The sequence below is a fragment of the Somniosus microcephalus genome, chromosome 9 (genome assembly GCF_052327205.1).
Source record: "Somniosus microcephalus isolate GS21.2 chromosome 9, FLI_Smic_1.0, whole genome shotgun sequence".
Classification (NCBI taxonomy): Eukaryota; Metazoa; Chordata; class Chondrichthyes; order Squaliformes; family Somniosidae; genus Somniosus; species Somniosus microcephalus.
In genome coordinates, this window is record NC_140995.1 from 156,514,992 (window position 1) to 156,533,202 (window position 18,211).

General features: G+C 44.5%; 1 protein-coding gene across 2 annotated transcripts in view; it reads right to left on the reverse strand.

Moving 5' to 3' along the window:
• Positions 1 to 18,211, reverse strand: part of epha7 (eph receptor A7) — a 378,611-nt gene that overhangs the window by 74,912 nt on the left and 285,488 nt on the right. Inside the window, exons 8-10 of one of the 2 annotated variants that reach the window (XM_085997415.1) lie at positions 11,333 to 11,441; positions 10,296 to 10,337; positions 8,823 to 8,878 (exon numbers count right to left, since the gene is read on the reverse strand). In XM_085997415.1, coding sequence (XP_085853541.1) covers positions 8,823 to 8,878; positions 10,296 to 10,337; positions 11,333 to 11,441 — 207 coding nt within the window. Of the gene's footprint in view, positions 1 to 8,822; positions 8,879 to 10,295; positions 10,338 to 11,287; positions 11,442 to 18,211 lie in introns of both variants that reach the window. The other variant, XM_085997413.1, reaches the window with a different exon arrangement.

Consider the following 18,211-nt stretch of genomic DNA (forward strand, 5'->3'; position numbering starts at 1 on the left):
TGAGAGAGTCGGATCATTTCTTGTTTCATTTTCGATCATCGAATTTGTTACTGGTAGACATTCCACTATGGATGAGTGGAACATCTCTACCGGGTCCACTGTAGCCGCCTCTTCTACTACTGGCAACGGTAGGCGCGATAACCCATCAGCATTTCCATGCTGTTTGGACCTTTTGTATTCGATGTCATATTGGTGTGCCCCAAGTAACACGGACCACCTCTGTAGCCTTTGCGCTGTCATAGTGGAAACGGCCTTGTTAGGGTTGAATATAGACACCAACGGCTGGTGGTCTGTCAGTAATGTGAACTTCTTGCCCTGCAGGTAATGATTGAATTTCTTTACTCCCCACACAAGGCTGAGGGCCTCCCTATCTATCTGAGCATAATTTCGCTCAGCGGAGGTCAATGATCGGGACGCAAATGCGACTGGCCTTTCCGAGCCATTTGGTAACTTGTGTGAAAGTACTGCTCCAATTCCATAAGGGGAAGCATCACAAGCTAGACGAAGAGGTAACGTTGGGTTGAAATGAGCCAACACTTCCTCAGAGGTAATCAACGCCTTGCTTCTGCGAAAGGCCTTCTTACCGTCCTCGCTCCACTTCCATGGTACTTCTTTCCGCAACAGAGCATTCAGCAGATGCAGCACCGTGGATAGATTTGGCAGAAACTTGTGGTAATAATTAATCAACCCCAGAAACGATCTCAACTGTGATACATTTTCCGGAGCGGGGGCCTTCACGACAGCTTCTATCTTGTCAGGTGACTTGTGCAGCCCCTCTTGGTCAATGACATGACCGCAGTACGAGATCCGTTTCTGGAAGAACTCACATTTCTGGCGATTAACTCGAAGGCCATATTCCTTCAACCTGGTGAGCACCAGTTTCAAATTTGCGAAGTGTTCCTCCTCGTCCTCTCCTGTAATCAGGATATCGTCCAAGTAACACTGAGTGCTTGGAATCCCCTGTAAGACCTGCTCCATGGCCCTCTGCCAAATTGCTGGAGCCGAAGCTACTCCAAAAACCAGTCTATTATAACGATACAAGCCTCTGTGTGTGTTGATTGGGAGATACTGGCGCGACTCTTCCTCGACTTCCATTTGTAAGTATGCTTGTGCCAGGTCTATCTTGGTGAAGTGTTTCCCGCCAGACAATGAAGCAAAGATATCCTCAATCCGCGGAAGCGGGTATTGTACCGTGTGAAGCACCGGATTAACTGTGATCTTGAAGTCTCCGCAGATGCGGACCTTTCCCGGTCCCCCTGGCTTGTTACTTGATGAAGACTTCATGACGGGAACAATGGGTGTGGCCCACTCACTCCAGTCCACCTTAGACAGTACCCCTGAACGTTCAAGCTCTTCCAGTTCTGCCTCCACAGCAGGTCGTATCGCGTAAGGTACCGATCTGGCTTTGAAAAATTTTGGGCTTGCATGTTCTGCAATCTTGATTTTTCCCTTAATTCCTCTCAGTGTTCCCAGTCCTTGCTGAAATACCTCTTTAGCTTCGTCCAATATTCTGGACAACCGTTCAGGTTTGACATCTTCCTTTCCGGAATCTACCGTCATTGTGTTTAGTGAGTGCCAGTCTATCTTTATTTTCCTGATCCACTCCCGTCCCAGAAGTGGTGGACCTCCCTCGGGTAGCACATACATGTCCATTCCTCGGTGATCTTTGCCCTTGTGTCTCACCTTGACTTTTATCTTTCCGATGGGGTATACTTTATGCCCCGTGTATGTCTGCAATACTATCTCCGTATCCCGTAGGGGAATATGTTTGAACAACTTTTTGTAATCTTGCTTATTCATGACCGTCAACGCCGATCCGGTGTCCACTTCCATTTTCACTTGGACTTTTGCAATCTGTAGTGTGACCCAGATAGTTTGTCGGTCAGCTTCTTTACTCACATTGTGAATCCTCAGACTACCCAGTTCCTTGCTGTTGGAGTCTGAATCCGAATTCTGTTCATCTGTACTCTTCCCAGTCACCTTATGTACCTTTCTTTACTTCTTCTGCGGTGACTTATTATTGCTGGTCTTCTTTCCTGACCGGCATACTTTAGCTATGTGACCAGGCTTGCCACATTTCCTACATTCCTGGTTTTTAAACCAGCATTGGTTCTGATCGTGTGTTGTCTTCCCACAACGATAACATTTCGTTGTACCCGAAGTCATTTGATCCATACTGAGTACCGCTGTCTTCCGCTGCATTTCCGCCGTGCCTCTCGCTGCGGCTTCGTGCGATGCTGCAATAAGGACAGCCTTCTCAAGTGTAAGATCGTTCTCTTCGAGCAGTCGTTTTTGTATTCCTTCCTTCGACATTCCGCACACGAACTTGTCTCTCAGTGCCTCTGACAGATTTACCCCAAACTGGCAGTATTTTGCTAGTCTACGCAGTTCAACCAGGTACTCTGCGTTGCTTTCCTCTTTTAGTTGCGTTCTCACGTAAAATTTAGATCGTTCCGCTAACATCAGCGGTGCGGGGTTCAAATGATCCTTCAGGACAGCAACAATATAAGCGAAAGACTGATCCGCCGGTTTAGCTGGTGATAGAAGATGCTTCAATAACCCGTATGTCTTCGCACCCATTGAGTTTAGTAAGGTTAGAGCTTTGTCATAATTTGCTATCTTATTGACCTTACAATATATCTCGATGCGTTCTACATACGTGGCCCAATCTTCCACATCGGAATCGAAACCGTTGATGTTACTACACTTAGGCATCTTCCCACTCTTCCTGAGAAACAACAACAAAATATTTCTTTAACTTTTTTTTTTCCAAAATGGCGGTTTCCCGCGCTTGTCTTCTTTCCCCGCCCACTTTCAAAATGGCGGTTTCCCGCTTCTGTCTTCTTCCCCGCCTACTGGCGGCTTCCCGCGTTTCTTCCCCTGGCGGGAGGGGTAAGCTTTTCCCTCGGGCGACGACCGCTGGCTTTCGGGGTTCGCAGCCTGCGCGTCGGCTTCAGTGCGTTCCTTGTTCCCTTTTCTCGGCAGGGCAACCGGCGCTGGGTACAACTCGTTGACGGCGAACAGTTTCAGCCGCTGGGCTGGATCTCGCTCAGTCTCCCTCGCTCGGGCTCTGTCTCTCCCGCTCGCTCGGGCTCTGTCTCTCCCTCAGCGGCTTCCAATCGCGCCTCCCAGCCCTCTCGCAGTCCGGTGCTTTCCTCCCCGGCTGCGGCTGAGTTCTCCGCGATTTATTTATTTTTGTATCTTCCCGCGCCTTACGATCCCGGTCGCAGCGCTTTGTGGCCTCGGTCGCTGCCCGGCCTTTTTCGCCGGTTGCGGTCTAGCTGTCTCACGACGCCGTTGCGTCTCCCAGCCCGCTTGTACCGCGGCTTCCGTGCTCCACGCTGCCCCAGTCTCAGCGCCTCTGGGCCCGACTTCTGTCCGGCTCCTTTCCCCCCCGACCGTGGTCGAGTTCACCGCCCTTATCCTCCGTTTATTTTTTTATTTTCCCTTTACTCACAGTCACCGTGGCCGACTTGCTTCTCCTGCTGATCGGATCACTCACCACCGTGGCAGAAGGGACAATCAGTGCCTGTTGCTGATGGAAGGCTTCGTGTCTGAATTCTTCTTTCTTCCTTGCTCTGCAGACTCGAGTTTTCTCTCAGCAGAATGACGAGGGCGGGTGCCTCTTCTCGACGCTCGTTAACTGCTTCGGAAGTATTGTTGCCGCAGGGTAAGATCGAACTCGTCGCCACTGTAAAGTCTGTAGGTATTATGGCGAATTAATACACAGACTACAAGAGTAACTTTTAACAGGACTTTACTATTTGAAGGTCAGGGCGAATCTGCCCAATAAATCCTGACACAGCACTTATATACCGGTGTGGTCACCGTCGGTATTACAGTATACAGCAGCCAAGATAAAGTAGTGCCACACCTAAAATAGTTCTCTTAAAGGTGGACGGTTACATACAATAGTTCTCTTAAAGGTAGAACAGTTACATACACTACAGTGTGGTCTCACCAGGGCTCTATGTAATTGCAGTAAGACGTCTTTACTCTTATACTCAAATCCTCTTGTAATAAAGGCCAACATACCATTTGCTTTCCTAACAGGGTAATTTGGCCCATTGTGCCTGAGCCGGGTCTCAAAGAGCTAACAATTAGTCCCACTCCCCTGCCCTTTCCCCATAGCCTTGCAATTTTTCCTTTTTAAGTATATATCCAATTATTTTTTTGAAAGTTACTATTGGATCTGCTTCCACCACCCTTTCAGGCAGTGCATTCCATATCACAACAACTCACTGAGTAAAGAAATTCTTCCTCATCTCCCCTCTGGCATTTTTGCCCGCTATCTTAAATCTGTGACCTCTGGCTACTGACCTTCCTGCCAGTGGAAACAGTTTCGCTCTATCTATTCTATCAAATCCGTTCATGATTCTGAATATCTTTATTAAATCTCCCCTAAACCTTCTTTGTTCTAAGGAGAACAATCCCAGCTTCTCCAGTCTCTCCACATAACTGAAGTCCTTCATCCTTGGTACCATTCTGGTAAATCTCCTCTGCATTAGACATTCTTTCTAAAGTGTGGTGCCCAGAATTGGACGCAATACTCTAGCTGAGGTCTAACCAGTGATTTATAAAGGTATACCATAACTTCTTTGCTTTTGTACTCTATTCCTCTATTTATAAAGTGAAGGATCCCATATGCTATTTTGACAGATGTATCAACTTCAGAGATGTGTGTATGTGAACCCCCAGGGATCTCTGTTCCTGCATCCCCTTTAAAATATCAACATTAAAATAGAGGACAGAAGAATGCATAAAAATGTGGCAAGTCTTCATCTGCTAGTGCTACCAACAGTAACATCAAGGATATAGAAATATATAAAAAAGGTAAATATTCTAATTTACTGATACTCCGTGAGTCTACCATCTTCCTTACATAATGTATTTACATATTTACCAGATCCCATCACTCTGTGACTAGTATTTTGTTTCTAAATGGATATTTTTTGAGGTCTTTGAGTTAATCGAGATGACAAGTGGTTGTGCTGAAAGATGGAAGTTTTCCATTTTATCGCCCAATACCAGAATTAAGTACTGCAACACAGATAGATCTCTTATCATCAATTTTGTCCTCTCCTTGCTGTCCAACATAGTCAACCACTCCATTGTCTTCCATGGTCTACTTCTGGGTGACTGCTCTCAATTGGTTCCAATCCTATCTGTCCCAATATCGCCAGCATAACTGCAGCAATGGCTTCTCCTCTTGCCTCTGCATGGCTATTTATGGTGTACCCCAAGATTCCATCCTTCGCCCACTGCTGTTCCTCATTTGCATGCTGCTGTCCCATAGTGGCAACAACCAAAAACACAGGTCACTTCCTGTGTATGCTAACAACACTCAGTTGGACATTACTACCACCAGCCTGAATTCCATGACCATGTCTATCTCTCATCAAGTTGTGGATGAGGGAATTTTCTCCAATTCAAATTGGGAAAATCAAATCCCATTCAGCTTCTGCCAAAAACTATGTAACCTGCCCCTAACTAAATTCCGCTCACCAGCTTCATATTCAGGCTGAACCATACAACGTGCAATCTTGGTGTCTTGTTAAACCCAAAGCTGAGCTCCCAACCTCTTTTCCTACCCATACATGGTTCAATTGGTAGCACTCTCACCTCTGAGTCAGAAGGTTGTGGGTTCAAGTCCCACTCCAGAGACTTGAGCACAAAAATCTAGGCCGACACTCCAGTGCAGTACTGAGGGAGTGCTGTACTGTTGGAGCTGCCGACTTTCAAATGAAATGTTAAACCGAGGCCCCATCTGCTTTCTCAGGTAGACGTAAAAGATCCCATGGCACTATTTTGAAGACGAGCAGGGGAGTTATCCCTGGTGTCCTGGCCAATATTTATCCCTTAATCAACATCACAAAATCAGATTATCTGGTCATTATCACATTGCTGTTTGTGGGAGCTTGCTGTGTGCAAATTGGCTGCCACGTTTCCTACATTACAACAGTGACTACACTCCAAAAGTACTTCATTGGCTGTAAAGCACTTTGGGACGTCCCGAGGTCATGAAAGAGGCTATATAAATGTAAGTCTTTCTTTCTTTCCCCAAGACCTTTGTAATACTAGCTGCCTTCACCTCTACTCCAGTCTTTCTACCACCCTTACACTTTGTTACACCAAGCTTAAACTTCTCCAACGCCCTCCTCGCCAGCCTCCTGAGCTCCACCCTACGTAAAGTCAAACTTGTCCAAAAAGCTGCCGCTTACATCCTGTTCTGTGCTAAGTACCAGTAACCCATCACCCCTGTCCTCACCAACTTCCACTGACTTTCTGTCCTCTAATGCATTAAATTTAAATTGCTTGGTTGCACATCCCTTTATGGCCTCAGAACTCTACCACAACCTGCTACAGCCCTATGTCCCTCCCAGCCCGTGTTTTTTGATTGTCTGACTCTGGCCTTCTGTGTATGCCCCTCCCTGAAGTGACAGAGAATTCAGTCACCTTATCTTACTCTCAGGTACGTCCTCCATAAACCTCTTCATCTTGTGCACTCTGCCACCTCTCTTAACTCTTACTATTGCTTACCATTTGTTTTCACCTTTATTAAGTGCCTTGGGATGTTGCTGTTGTTCTATTGTACAACCAGCTTGCAGAATAAAGTTGCCTTTACTCTCCTCCCATGACGTGCCTTAACTCTATCTTGAAAAAGCACCAGCTTCATTGCACCAGTGTGACATGTTCATTTCTAACAACTACTATCCTTGAAAAAAAGTCTTCCATCTCATCAGTCTGGGCTGGATTCTATCCTGACCTTAAAGGTGAAAAAGCAGTGTGCCACCTTTTGTCACGCTTACAGAATTTTGACTGCCATTCATGTGAATCAGATTCATTGACCTGTTCAGTTACTACTGCAAAAAGTCCACATTCCTGCAATGGGAACATCATCACCTCCAAGTTCCCCTCCAAGTCTCACACCATCCAGACTTCATCATCGCTGGGTCAAAATCCTGGATCTCCCTCCCTACAGCACTGTGGGAGTAGCATCACCGCACGGACTGCCATGGTTCAAGAAGGTGGCTCACCACCACCTTCTCAAGGGCAATAAATGCTGGCCTTGCCAGCGACACCCACATCCCTTGAACGAATTTTTAAAAATGGTCAGCATAAAACCCTTTTAAAACTAATATGCAACATGGACTGGTAAGTGGGCTTCACTTTAATGAACAGGTCAGTGTAACTTACAAATCTGGGAGTAGAAATTCAATGGTGGGTCTCCCGATCATGCACAGTAGCTTGAGTGGGAGATCGGCAGAAACGGTATAAATGATCTGTTATGCTGTAGCTCTGGAGTTTCCACCAATCTTCTGCTGAATTTCCGGTGGACAATAAGGAGAACCCACAAAGTAACTCTAAGCACTGACTGTTAATGAGAATTGTTTTGAGGAATGACTACACGTTCAGAATACAGGACACAGGCTGAGAAATCTGACTTGCGCCTAAAACAGGTGTAAACTTGGCACCGTGGCGGCCCGTTTAAAAGTTGCTGGCGAGCTGTAGGCACCAATCGGGCGCCCCGCTGCAGCTCACAGGTCTGGGACGGTAGGAAATCAGTCGACTCCTATGCTGAGCTCTCCGACAGGATGGGTCTGAGGGAGAGGCGATCCTGGGGGGATCTCGAAAGCACCGGCAGTGGGCCGGAATTTTTGTGGGCCCAGGAGGAGCACTCCTGCTTCTCCTGGGCCCACTAAAATAAAATCTGAAAACTTCCAGGGCCGTCTTTTGTGCGGCCTCTTATGGTACCTTTAAAGATCGTTGGTTAGACTCCACTATGCCTGGTACAACTGGGCGGAACATCCACGGTGCAAGCTCTGCCCATTTGTACTGAATCACTTTCGGGGCCCTACAAGCAGCTTAGGCCCCGATTTGTATACTTAAGGAGCATAATGGCTATTTCAGGCAGGCACCCTGGATGACTAAAAGCTGCCTGAGCCAATATGGTATCCAGCGCTATTCCAGCATATTTTGGCCGCAGCAGATTAGAACATGAAATTCGAAGAACATGACATTCGAAGGCAACAGCACTGGAAAAATGGCAGCCAGGAGTTGAATTTCTCCCCCACAGATTTTACACAGCGTAAACAAAAAGCAAAACTATAAATGCTGGAAATCTGAAATAAAAACATAAAAGGCTGAAAATACACAGCATCTGTATTGCGAATAGGCAGGTTAACGCTCTCGGTGTAGACCCTTCATCAGTTCTGCCGGAGGGTCTACAGCTGAAATGTTAACTCATCCTTTCTCTTTAAGGTGCCGATGGACCACCGGTGCATTTCTAGCAGTTACTGCTTATACAGATTTCTGGGACAATGCAACTTTAAATATTGATGGCAACTGTGCTGCCTGCATATGAAAACTAATCAGCTACTCAGCACAAACTGTCAGAAACTGGTACATAAAATTAAAACTTTTATTAATGCATTCTTTATGGTTACATGTCTTCATTTTGTATACCTTTTAAACTGACAGCTGCAATTTCAATGTAACAGTTTCTTAGGCTCGGACTTGGTGGAATGATGCAGGATAATCAATAAAAAGAAAGCAAGAAGCTCACCACCAGCTTCTCAAGGGCAATTAGGGATGGGCAATAAATGCTGGCCTTGCCAGCGATGGCCACATCCCATGACCAAATTTTTAAAAACTAATTCGGGCCTTTGTTTCTGCACTACATTATGGCCATGTTAAGCTGTTGCAAGGTATAAAGGGAAGACCAAATATAAATCTGTAAGAAAGAGCTGCAGAGAATGAAGGCCATTTGGAAAAAAGGCCCAAGTGCTTCTGAGAGCAAGAGGGATAATTAGTCGACTTACAGTGGAAATAGAGCTCCTCATCCCCTTCCTGCTCAGCTTTGCTGTAGCCACAGTGTCTAAATAAGAAAGTGAGACAATTCATCAAAGTTAATACAGCTTTGATATACATCAGCTTCGGCTGGCGAATACAGAAGCCAGCACTTGCTACAGGACTGACTGATCGGAGTTACTGTTCAGCATAAGATTCTGGGATACAGCATCCAGCGTGCAGTTGTACAGAGTAATTCTTGGACACTGCGGCTCAGGCCTTAATAATCTTCATTAATGCACACTGTAGATTACACCATGTTTTCTGTTCATGTTCGTGCTTATCTTATACACTAGTGTGAATATTTTGTGCCTGGATTGTACTTTATTGTAAAGTATGGATATTCTGTAGGTGAAATACAACTTTGGCGAGGGTGCAAACTGGATGGTAGCAGGTCAGCCGCCCGTTATACACCTTGCCCGATTTGCCTTTACATTCAAGTCAATGGAAAAGAAATTTAGGCAGTGTGTAAAATGAGCGGCCGATCCGCTGCCATCCAGCTTATGCTCCTTCCAAAGTGGAATTTCATCCCTTCTGTGTTTGTGTATTATTGTAGTCTGCTATTTTGTGTTATTGTGCAGTCGGCTCTGTATTGCACACTATTATGCAATAGGAATATTTTGTGTTTGTACTGTGTGCTACTCTACAATCTGATACTTGATGCTTGCACTACGATCCAAGCTGTTGTAGAGTAAGGATATTTTCTGCCTGCATTGTATGCTGTTGTGTAGTGCGAGTGTTCCGTGGTTGCAGTGTGCACTATTGTATAAGTTAGGATACTGTATTATGTGGGGTGGTAGTGCATATGCTGATGTAGGATATGGAAAGATCTAAACTTTTTGATTTACAAAGCAAATTTGTTTTGCTTCACTATGTGTCATTCTATGTGATAACAACACTGTAAAATAGAGTGGAGCATGTTAAGGAAAGAACAATGGGACATCTGAGGTTTGAATTACAAAATCACAGAAAAATATAATCTAAACTTTCCAATATACACATTTTATTTTAGTTTGCAGGCATGCAGAGTAAATATATTATTTTATGAACCTGGCAATAACACTGTACAATATTCGGCGTGTAAATACTTTATGCATTGATGTCAAAACCCTCACTCCGTTTATCTTAACGGAGGTGATGAAACAAAGGTCGTAAATGTTAAGAGTTCTTGCAGTAATATCGCAATGCATAATTGCCAGGCTAATAAAACGCTTTATTTACCCTGCGCCTGTGGGGTACACATTGGCATATCAGAAAGAGCAGATGATATTCTTCTATGGCAGTATATCTGACACCAGACGCCCCACTCTTCTCCTATGCCTCTATGCCACATCCCTATCTTTCTGCATTATTAACAGTACCTCTCCTGCGCAGCTTCAGATATGGTGCCAGACAATAATCATCAACAGAAACAAGAAAAGAGAAGTACAACAGCAACAACTTACATTTCTATAGCTCTCCTCACGTAAGGAAAACATCTCAGAATGCTTCACACGGTGGAAGAAAGATGGACATCAAGCAGGAGAAAAAGGGAAACAGTAGTTTAGGGCTTAGGGCCAAAAGCATGGTGGAAGAGAAGGCTTTTTAGGAGGCATATTAAAGAAAGGGAAAGAGGTGCCAAGACAGAAGGTTTTAGGGATGATGGAGCGGAGGCCAGTGGCAAGTAGGTGTTGGTGGGAGCCGAGGAGGTTGGCTTCTGTTGTACCAAATTTGAGCTGAAGGAAACTTCAACTCCTCCAGGTGTTATTACTAGTCGATGGAGTCGATGCTGGAAGCAAAGAGGTAAAAAAAAGAAAAGAAAAGAAAGACTTGCATTTATATAGCGTCTTTCATGAGCTCAGGATGTCCCAAAGTGCTTTATAGCCAATGAAGTACTTTTGAAGTAGAGCTGAGTGCTGTCAGATTACATGTGGAAATCAACTTTATGCCTGGAGATGATGTCACCAAGGGATAGTATATCAATGATGTAAATAATGAAGAGGAGGGAGCCAAGGAGTGAGTCCTGAGGTAACTGTGCAGGTATGAGCGGAGAAATCATTGGAAGAGATGACGTTTCTGTGTTACATCAGGCTTGAGTTGAACTATGAGAGAGAGAGTCATGCCAAGGAAGTGGATTGCAGAGAAAAGACATCAGAGAACCTTAGATATATCATATACAACAAAAAGCCATGGAATGTATTAAAGATATGTATTGGGTTAGTCAATGATTTAATTCTTGCATTTGTAACCAACTGAAGACTGTGAACATCTCTATTTCCCCTGACAATCCATTATTCTAGTTAGCCAATTTGACTTTCTGCTATCGCAGCATGATCGGAAAAGGCTTAAGGATCCTATGATTGTGTGGGCTGTCGTTATCTACCCAGCAATCATACACATTGCAATCATCCCCTCCCACAATAGGGTGTTGTTTAAAGTGTACACCACGATCACGTACCCCTCAATTGTGTGCCCCAGGTCTGCATGTTCCTTAGTTCCATACCTTCGTCCAATAATGAAGCCAAACACCATGAAGACCAGAATGATGGTCCCTGCTACGGCGACCACAGCGATGATAATGACTGGATTCTGCTCAGTGGAAGCAGCTGTAGCTAGGAACAGAATGGAAAGCATTTCAAATCAGAGTCAGCTGAGATCACAACAGGACAATATTTCACAAAATATTGAGAGAAAAGGAAATCTCCAGATGAACAAAAGCTCAAAAGAAGTTAAAATAACTCAATGCAGTCAATGTAGCTTTTTTTTTTAAGAAAAGAAAGCAGCTTCTGTACTCTCTGGAAGTCTAGTTGAAGAATCTGTGGTTCTGTTGATGAATACCTCAAATCCTTTTAGGTGTGCAACTGATTTCCCATAATTTACATGTATCCTGAATAGATGCTTAAACCTGCAATGTCATTGAGGCGTTTGATCAAGAGAACAAGGACTTCGTGTTTGCAAATAAATTGATAGTCTTCCACAGACGCTATCGACAAATCTGAGGAATCCTCAATCTTCTGCTTAAATCTTCTCTCGTATAATCATGCCATTTCAACTGATCAGTTTAACTACTATTGAAAGGTCTAAATGGGGCTAACAACCTTCAGGATGTAGCACAGTCAGATGTTTGCTGTTTTGTAAACAGAAATTCTTGTACTTGCAAATAAAAACGGGGCTGGCCAAATATATGCCTTTCAGAGGAGTGTACAGAGGCAGAAAACGGATACTACAGGAAACTTTGGTTTATCCGGAGGTTAACTGTCCGGAATGCTTGAGCCACCGGCAAAATTCAGGAGTCGGTTCAGTAAGTTTTTTTTCTTTTCGTTGCTTTTTTTTCACCAGTCAGGCTCTGCAAGGTCTAGCTAAAGCTGTTGCTTAGCTACAGAGACGCTTGCAAGCTACGGCCGACTGTTTAGAAGCTGTTGCTAAGCAACAGGGTTTGTTGCTAGATACGGAGCTCAAAAGCTTCCGTATGTTGTAACATTAGCACTGGTTTGCCCGGCAGTTTTGATGGGACGGCAACAGCTCGGTCCCGTCGGTGCCGGATAGCACAAAGTTTCCTGTATTAGTAAATAATGAGGTGTCAAATTGACCCATTTAAATCATAAATATTTTAGCATCCACAGACATAAAGAATGGAACCAAACGCTTTTTATTAGATTACTCACATTTATCTTTAATTAATTACTGTCAATGCATTTTTTTTTAAATGTTTCTCACTCTGGTCAGAGCACTCACTGTAGGCTGCCAGAAGTACAAACTAAGGGTAAATAATGTAATTGAAGATTTAAATAATTAAATTAATGTTGTGCAGAATGCAGTTTACACAAGATCTATACCTAGGATTTTGGCCTAGAAATTGAGTTTTGGCGCAGCCAGGGCTTCAGCGCCGAAAGTTACTGCCGGCGCTAAGTCCCCCTGCGCGCGCCAAAAATTCAGTAGCGCCGCGCCCAAACGGCTGCCGGTGCTACTGGAGGGTTTCAGCGCCTCCCAATGGGCGCTAACTGCCCCATTGCGGCGCTGTTCCGGCGCTGCGGCACCCGATGCGGTGCGGCAGGCTGGGGACGTGCAGGCCTCCTCCTCCCGTTAAGGAGGAGCTGCCTGCACCCGGCCGCGGCCCGCGCAAATCAGCTTAAAAATGAGCCCGGCACCTCGGACAAGTGCCGGGCTTACATCTGTTCCGGGGGGGGGGGGGGAGAAGTCCGGGGAGGGAGCTGCGGGCAGGCGGCCGGCGGGAAAGTGGCCGGCCGCCGCGGGGCCTTTAATGCGCCGGCGCAAACTGGAGTAAGGCACCTCTGACAGAACGTTGCTTGCGGCTGCCACGGGCGAGGCGGCCGCAACTCAATTTCGGAGTTCGGGCGGGTTACCACGGCAACCGGGACGCTGCGCACACCGATGACGTCATCGGTGCCGGCACAGCGCTACCGGTGCAACGCCGATTTAGGGCCCCAGGTAATTTTTAAACTGGCCATAACTCTGGCGCTAGTCCCTCTAGCGCCTCAAAAGCGACGCTAAGGCAACTGAATTTCTAGGCCTATGTTTTGTATCTGTAATGTATAGAGGGAAAAAGCAGGTCATCAAAACTCCAGTGTATCTAAAAGTGAGCACGGACTACTTCAGGCAAATGATTAAGGATGGCTGATAAACATTCCCAGTAAAAGTAAATGGAAAGGAACACAAGCAAAATAACGTAAGAAATTACTTCGACCACTGGGATTCAATTCCCCTTTTAAATGTATATTTTCTGAACAGACTGAAATTATACGGATGAAACATAAATTACCCTTATTATAGACATACCAATACCACAGTAAAAGAAAATGAGAGGGATGTATGGATTCTGGCTTAAAGAAACTCTAGATTCAAGGGGAGCAGGGTGAATTACTGCAATTCTGGAAGGGTGGCTTATACTTGGAAATTTTTGCTGACGAGTGCTAATACACTTGGAGATCTATACAGCTTTGACAGCTATGCAGCAGGCATCTGTTTATTTATAGCTAAATGAACCGTCATTTGAATCTTTTAACAACATCAAATTTACTTATTGAAGTCAATTTAGATAACAGGACATTTCCATGCTTATAGTTCGCATGGAATAAAAAAGTCCTCCTTCACACTCATACAGTGATAATAAAGAGATATTCACAAAATACATGCATTTTGTTTCTTTTAATGCATTTGTAATTGTGGGCAGAAGTGAGATTATTTGGTCTCCTGCTGATTCTCTCCACTGAAACTAGGTCGAACTGCAGTTCCCAAATAATTCCAGCAGCAGCCAAACTCGGATGTTTCCACGAGTCAGTCCAGCTGGTGTGAGCTAACCATCTAATTGTGGAAATCTAGCTAGAGGGTCTAAAGCTTCAGTCACAGACAAAATGATTACTTACTACCTTTAACTGCTCGCCATCGATACTGAATTCTTAAATTCGCAGCTCCTCGCTTAGGTTGATTGCAAGGCAAAGAATGACTGGCAGGGAGTAATGAAGCACCGCACTTATCATAAGCAGAGCAATTACAACAATGTTATCTCATTAAGAAAATATAAGCTGATTGGAAAGCCAATAATATGAAAGTGCACTGAAATACTAGAAAAGAGGACATCAATGAAATCTTAAGGGCTTCCTGGAAAATATCAATCCCAAATGGGATGACCCCAACACTACAGGTGAAGGTTGAGCTTGAGGCAAGATTAGAAAATTACAGAGTTAAGCTACTTATGTTGGTGGGAGATGGAGGGTGCCCATAGGAAAAAATAGTGCTGGGGGGAATGGGAGCTCAGTTAGACAGGAGTCAATTACATTTGTTTGGAAACCTTAATTAAGCAATGTTTAACCATTTCCTTTCCCTTTGTCATTGTACAGTTGTGATATTCTTGGTGATTAATTTAATAATTGCAACAGAGTCCCGCTGTTTAAAAATGAGTATTAAAAATCCATTGGAAGATGAGGTAACCAGGCAGAGAATTTACATAAAATTATAACGTCGTGTGATGGTGTAAAAGAGAAAATGTGAGACGCTTAGAGGGATAAATTCTGAGACATACAATACTCTACTTTTAAACTGCTCTGAAACCATTCCTGTCAGTTGTGAAATGTAACTATATTTGTGAAATGAATACAGGTTAATGAATACTAAGGGAATAATCACATTGGTTCAGTTGTTAATATAACTGTTTTTGAATCCGAAAGAGACAACTGCCTTGAAATCACTCCCTCATATCTGCTGGCATTTTGTTTACATTAACTATTGTGAGAGATTAAAGGCATTGGGCCAGAAATTCGTGAACGGGGCTTGCCGCGCGTGCAAGGTCCCGATTTGCACTTACCCGACGCGCCTGCCGATCACCTCCAGGGACGCCTGGAATTCGTGTTTCAAAAAGAAGAATCCCGGCAGCGTATGACGTCACGCCGCCCAGGAGTGCAGCCAGCGCGAAGCCTGTAGCGCGCTGTGCAACTGAGACACGCCCCTTGAGGTCTCAGTTTAATAGGACACGCCCCCAATGTTTCTGCCAAGCTGCTAAGCATTTTTACATGCAAAGCAGCAGTTTAAATAGGTTTTTGGAAGTTTTTTGAAGATTTTGGTAACTTTTATAAACTTTTAAAAATGTTTACATTATTTTGAAGAATCTGAAGTAGTTTTAAACAGAATTAAAGCAATTTAAAGACTTTTAAAAGCCCTAAAAGAATTTTTTAAATTCCATTTATTTATTTAGCAATGTCGTCGTCATACGTGTCTTCACACTGTTCCCTTTGGGGAACTGTATGAAGTGGTGGAAGGATTTATGGCCATGATTAACGCTCATTCCGTGACCGTAACCATCTTTGAGCCAGCCATTAGGGCGGTTAGTCCTATGGCGGGAGGGTTTTACGGGCTCCCACAAGCTATACAAGGAGGGGGGGCCACCCACACCCACGGACGCAAATATCCCACTGGATGTCAACCCAGAATTTAGAGCCGGAGCTCCGACTCCACTTGCCGGGACTGTCTGGAGCGGGGTTCGAAACCCTACCCTGATCTGGCCCAGCGGCGGGGATCCTACCGCTATGCCAAAGGCCCAATCCGATTAGCAACGTGAAATGGCTGGAATGAGCACAATTCACGGCATTAAAAGAACTCACAATTGAACTGATGATGACCTCAGCAATCTCCTCAAGGAGGTGGAGGCGCAGCGCCTGCTCATCATTGGTAATGAGAAGTCAAAGGCGCCGCAAAAAGGGCAGATGATAGCTTGGTCTTTCAAGTGGCAGCATAGGGCTCCAGTCACGGGGAGGGAAAAGGCGCAGGAAACGTATGGGTGTCACCTTTTGTGCGGAGTGGGCCTTTTGTGTAGCAGTAAGCATCCCCGCCGCTGGGCCAGAAGGAGTAGGGTTTCGAACCCCACTCCAGACAGTCCCGGCAAGTGGAGTCGGAGCTCCAACTATAAATTCTGGGTGGACATCCAGCGGGATACTTGCGTCCGTGGGTGTGGGTGGCCCCCCCCCCTCAGATGGGTTGTGGGAGCCCGTAAAACCCTCACGCCATAGGACTAAACACCCTAATGGCTGGTTCAAAGATGGTTACGGTCACGGAATGAGCGTTAATCACGGCCATAAATCCTTCCACCACTTCATACAGTTCCCGAAAGGGAACAGTGTGAGGATATGTACGACGATGACCTCTTGCGCAATGCACCTCCTTGGACCCTCAGTCGCAGATGCGAGGGGGCAAATCGTGCAATTGTTAAATTTTTCATTTTATTGACATGTAAAATGTTGGCCCAGTAATTCCCTTCCAAATGCGCGAGTACGGTCGGGGTACTTACGCGTCTGGCCGGAGGAAATGCCGGTTTTCAGCATGCACAGCGCATGCGGGGAAAACCGGCATTTCCTGTCCTCTGAACGAAGGGGTTCAGAGGCAGAACGCGTGCGCAGTAAAATTCGCCGCTTTCATTCATGCTTTCAGTGAGGTCAAGTCCTTACAACTTACACATGAAAAAAGCATGGGTACAGTTGCTCCAGAGGCTGCGGAGGAAGATATTTCTTATCGTGGAGCTTCTGAAAGTATGTATGTCTGTATATATTCCTTTGCGTGTTATGTATATATTCCTTTACTTATGTGTATGAATGTATTATTTAATTATGACTTTCAGAGAAAGTAACTTATTGGAAAATCATAATTAAAAACATACATTCATACACATAAGTAAAGGAATATAAAACATACATACATATACGTAAAGGAATATATGCGGACATACATACATAATTACTTATTACTGATGAAAAGTTTCTTTCTTAAAAGTGCTGGAAATGTTACATTACTCATTTTAGAACACTCATTTTCACATTCCATTCACACAGCCACAATTGCTCCTTCTACCTACCGTTCTGAAAACCCGTTTAAAAAAAAAAATTTAAACTTTAAAACTTACTTAAAATTTCTTAAAATAACTTCCCTCCCTTTCCCAAACAAAAATATTGCCTTTCAGAAGCTCCACGATAAAATATATCTTCCTCCGCAGCCTTGGAACAACTTTACACCTGCTTTTTTCAAGTGTAACTTGTAAGGACTTACCCTCACTGAATCCATGAATGAAATCTACGAAGTTCACTGCGCAAGCGCTGCCTGTGCAGTCGCACACGCTGTGCCTATGAACCCCTTCGTTCCGAGGACTGGAAATGCCGGCGTTCCCCGCATGCGCTGTGCATGCTGAATGCCGGCATTTCCAACGGCCAGATGCGTGAGTACCCCGACCGTACTCACGCATTTGGTCACGAATTTCTGGCCCATTATTTTTTGGTTACCAGTGGTTATTTGTGGTTATCAGAAACACACTGAAGTATTAGTGATTGTGATGTGATAATGCACTGCTGATTACAGGGAAATAGGTCAGCATATGTCATACAACACAATCAGCATACAATAGCACTGTCGGTGTACATCATATGGCACAGCCAACATATAACAGTACTATCAGTCTATATCATACAATATAACCAGTATATAACGCTATCATTGCATAATATACAACAGTCGGGTACTATCAGCGCTATCAGTGTATATCATACAAGACAGTCAATATATAGCAACACTATCGGTGTGTTCATACAACACACTCAGTATATAATAGCGATGTCAGTATATACATCATATAACAGCACTATTAGCATGGAACGACATCATCATTGCACCTAATGTAATATAGTCACGTGCTAAAATCAGTGATTGTTAACAGGCAGTGTATAATATCAGTCACATATAAATATACAATCAGTATTTCGCAGGACTCTCGGTGTACAGAACACAGTCAGTATATAATAGCACTGTCGGTGTATATCCTTTGGCACAGTCAATATTTAACAATGTATATCCGATAGCACTGTCAGTGTATAACATAACTGTACTG